Source organism: Muntiacus reevesi, chromosome 3 (assembly GCF_963930625.1).
Source record: "Muntiacus reevesi chromosome 3, mMunRee1.1, whole genome shotgun sequence".
Lineage (NCBI taxonomy): Eukaryota > Metazoa > Chordata > Mammalia > Artiodactyla > Cervidae > Muntiacus > Muntiacus reevesi.
The window spans coordinates 51,285,849-51,290,496 of record NC_089251.1 but is presented as its reverse complement, the minus strand read 5'-3'; the positions used below and the strand labels follow the sequence as shown (position 1 = coordinate 51,290,496).

Sequence of the window (4,648 nt, the reverse complement as noted above, 5' to 3'; positions counted from 1 at the left end):
CATAAGCATGGATATACAAGAGAAAGCTGAAAGAAGAATAGAGAGGATAAGAAGGGATTGGGAAAAAGATATGTATAGTTCCCACATAGCAGATAAAAAATAATTTCTATCTGACAGGGCATGATATATTGTAGCAATTCAGAAAATCTGCTATCCAATTGTCAAAAACAATTTATTTTGAGACTTTGTAAACTTTGTTTTGCCTTTAGACAAGAAAACTCCAACAGAATAAAGAGTAAACCTTAGCGAAGCTAGTAGCTCCTTCCACAGGAGGGTTTACTGTTAGCAGACCCAACTGTGCCACCTCCAATTTCCATGACCATTTGAACACATTGTTCTTCAAAGTGAACAAATTTATCCTTATCTATAATTAATAATTGTTTGGTATAATTATTAATTATACCAAAAATTTTTTTTTTTAGCTCATTAACCTCACACTAGTTATTCTAGCCCACAAATGATCTTAATGAACTTTTGTGACACTTTTATTTGTTAACAGAAGATTTAGTACTTAATCAGTCTCAATTAATTGAATATACCTCAAGTTTTTTGCACAGACGATCAACAACAGAGCCAACACTCAAAGCCATTTTTGAAACCAGTCCCTGTTTTATTCCCTTTTACTCTTGGTTGCAGATTCCTTATATGATACTTTTTGTGTGTGTGCCATCTGAAGATATCTATAAATACATCTAGATAATATGTGCAGGATCAGCTAGACATTTACTTTGTGTATATAGAAAATATGGAGTGATCCTGAGGAAGCTGATGTGTTATTCCTCCTCTGCATCGAAGGATCAGGAAGTTTGTTCTCTCTGCGTGGCTGAGAAGTTTTTCACCTAGAAGGACGGGGATGGGGGTGGGGGTGGGGGTGGGGTGGGGACAAATGTCCCCATAAAATAGAGCGCAAGCTGCAACCTGCGTTTGGCTGTAACCCAGGAGTAACGTCAGAAACAGGTGAGAATGACCACCTTAACTCACCGGGCCCGTCGTACTGAAGTAGGGAAGAATTCTGAAAAGAAGGTAGAAAGTGAGGAAGACATGAGTCAAGACCGAAATCAAGACAATGAGGACACTGGAGATTCTAAGGATATCCGCCTCACCCTTATGGAAGAAGTATTGTTCCTGGGACTAAAAGATAAAGAGGGTTACACATCTTTCTGGAATGACTGCATATCATCTGGCCTGCGAGGTGGCATCCTGATAGAGCTGGCCATGTGAGGTCGAATCTATCTAGAACCTCCCACCATGCATAAGAAGCGACTACTAGACAGAAAGGTACTGCTAAAGTCAGACAGCCCAACGGGTGATGTTTTACTGGATGAAACTCTCAAGCACATCAAAGCAACTGAACCCACAGAAACTGTCCAAACATGGATAGAGCTATTCACCGGTGAGACCTGGAACCCTTTCAAATTACAGTACCAGCTGAGAAATGTAAGAGAGAGAATTGCAAAGAGCCTAGTAGAGAAGGGTATTCTAACCACTGAGAAGCAGAATTTCCTCCTATTTGACATGACTACTCACCCAGTGACCAATACAACAGAGAAGCAACGACTAGTGAAAAAACTTCAAGATAGTGTCCTAGAGCGGTGGGTAAGTGACCCTCAGCGTATGGACAAGCGAACACTAGCACTGCTGGTGCTGGCCCACTCCTCCGATGTGCTAGAGAATGTCTTCTCCTCTCTGACAGATGACAAGTACGATATGGCAATGAATCAAGCCAAGGACCTAATAGAACTGGACCCTGAGGTAGAGGGGACAAAGCACAGCGCCACAGAGATGATCTGGGTTGTGCTGGCAGCCTTCAATAAATTGTAAAGCCAGCTGTTGGGTTTCTCCTTTTCCATTGCTGACCAGTGACTGTCAGAGACACCATCACCAAGTTTTGTGTGATGAGATGTTTTCCATCATGTTTTCTTTCTCTTGAATCAAATTTGTTATTTGGGGAGAGCAATTCAGGACTTCTCTGTAGACCTTGTCTCTTATAAGCAGGCTTTATATCTCCTTATACTTCCACTCCAGAGGTGAATAAACTGGGTGAACCAGCACTCATCCAGTAAACATTTTCTCTCATTTCTTGGTTCACTTCCATCCAGTGCGCTTTTGGACTATCAGGAATATTTCAGTGAGATTTGGATTTCTCTAGCTATAGAATGTGAATGAGATATAAAGCAAACCATTTATCTCATTTTTTAAAGTTTGTTTTCTGTCTTAAATATATGTTTTCAGCCTATCTCCCAGGTTCTGCTAAGTAATGTAGCTTATTGAAGTAACCATCTCTTTGAATAAGGGGAAATAAAGCTAATTTTTGGAGCAGATGGTCTCTAAGATATAAATGTATGTTCCACTAGTGATTTTGTCATTTTTCCTTTTCTAAATTAATGAGAATATTCCAAATGTGATTACCTGGTTCTCACAGTCCTAGAACCATAAACGTATTCTCTACTCTCTCTCTCAGCATTGTCCTACTCCATCATTCATTACAGCAGAAATCTAAATTAAAAAAAAAAAAAAAAAAAAAAAAAGGTATCTCTCAACCACCTCTTTTATGCAGTCACCAATACAATTTGCAAAGAAGGAAATTGGCACCAGAATTTCCATTCTTTAGCACATGACTATTTGGATTCCTCCAGGCTACTTTAAATGTCTCTACTTTGATTGAATTTAGGGAGTTTTAAATTTCAATTGCTGAATAGCACCATCCTGAGTTCAGACAATATATCTAAACTCTAGACCTTGTTCCCTGTTTTGGCGTCCTACATGAATTGACGTGTGTGCATGCTCAGTCACTTCAGATGTGTCCAATTCTTTGTGACCCTATGGCCTGTAGCCTGCCAGGTTCCTCTGTCCATGGGATTCTCCAGGCAAGAATACTGGAGTGGGTTGCCATGCCCTCCTCTGGAGGATCTTCCTGACCCAGGAATGGAATCCACGTCTCTTAGTCTCCTGCACTGACAGGCAGGTTCTTTACCTACTTTGTGTATATTTAAAGGTCCTGGAAGTAGTTTTATCTATATTTAATCCACAGATGCCCTCCTAGTCATTAGTCTTGTCTCAACACAATCCTTTGTCTAACTCATTCTTTAAAACATTTTTTAAGTCAGTAGTAAATGCAAAGAGAAGCTGATTGAGAAAAATCTTATTCAGAAGGGCAATTTGATGTTAAAAATATCCTATATAAAGTCCAGCATTTGGGAATATAAAGAGGACAGGCACCAAACTGTGCCAATGTCAAGCATTTGCTAATACTGTGTGTCTTGACCACTACAGAGAAACAGTCTATCAAAGGGCTAATACAGATGACCCAGACCTGATATCAAATTTTCCTGATCAGAAGTAATTAAATGAATGATTATAATTTTCCCTCCTCTAAACCTGTCTAGCCCCACAAAATTCCCCAACTCACTTAACTTTTTTTCACTTTAGGTTATCACTTAGGTGACTAAAGATAAAAAGTTTAAATGAAACAAATTCCTAAAAAATGTGAAGCTGAGTAGAGCTTCATTCTGGCTCCCTAAAACTGTAAAACCCAGTCCAAGGGTATCTCTACCTGACTTAGTTTTTCTTTCCATTTGAACAGTTTGGCATGAATTTAAACCAGGTTTTCCTGTGGCAAGTTTCAGCTTGATTGGGAGAGTGGAAATTGAGTTTTTTCTGGCAACTCTTGGTCAGTGTTTATTTTTATATTGTATCTTATTAAGATGAGGATGTCTTCAGTTTGAATCTGCATAATGTTCACTGCAAAACACCATTTAATGCATATGGCCTTCGCATTTCTGTATAATAAAGATCAATTATTGGCTAAAAAAAAAAAAAAGAAAATATGGACTCACCTCCTACATGACTAATCATCTTGTCTTTCTTGTCTCGTTAAACAACTTTAAAGTGAAAACACCTGACTTTTCTCTCTTTACCAGGGATTTGTACTGTGAACTTCAATGGAGATTATGCTTTTGAATTATAAATTATTTGAAAAAGTTATTGAGAATTTTTTTTAAGAAACTACAATACTAATTTAGTGAGGAAGTTACATAGAAACCCTAATTTCTAATGTTCAGCCTTTCTCATAGGCCATAGATATAAAGAGGTGAGTAAAGACAACATTATAAGCATTATCTTATATCAAAATTTAGAATGGAGTTAGTTTCAAACATTTGTAAGAGAGATCCTTTAACTCTTGTGTTTTGATCCTGGTTTCAGTATTTTCAGACTTGCAAAGCCAAGAAAGTTACTCAATTTAAGTGTCTCCCTCTGTAGAATAATAATTATAATACTAATTGTACAGTGAGGATTAAGTGAGATAGTATGGGAACATTGTTTTGTCATCAGTGAAATACTTCCCATATATGAGAGAGGATGTGATGTTTAAGGTAAACACAGGGGAGATCTTTAAAACATAAATCAAGAGATTGAGTGATAGAGAACTATCTGTGGATGGGATATCTACCTAGAGGGAATACCACGGTGCTCAGCAGAAAGGCACATGTCATCAAGTATCATTTTTCTTTAGATATTTCCATAAGATAAGGAATTTTGGTTGCCAGGCAGAAAAAAAAAAAAAAAACCCACCATCATGTATGGTTTTATTTTACCTGTGCACTGAGTGAAGCTTTTTTTCTTCTTCTTCTTTTTTTCAGTAAGTCTA

General features: G+C 37.8%; 1 protein-coding gene across 1 annotated transcript; it reads left to right on the top strand.

Moving 5' to 3' along the window:
• The first annotated feature begins 871 nt into the window (after positions 1-871).
• LOC136162836 (Golgi phosphoprotein 3-like) lies at positions 872-3,221 on the top strand. The gene is given in 1 exon segment (XM_065927277.1): positions 872-3,221. A coding segment is annotated over 1 exon segment (858 nt). The 5' UTR covers positions 872-963; the 3' UTR covers positions 1,822-3,221.
• Positions 3,222-4,648: the final 1,427 nt, after the last annotated feature.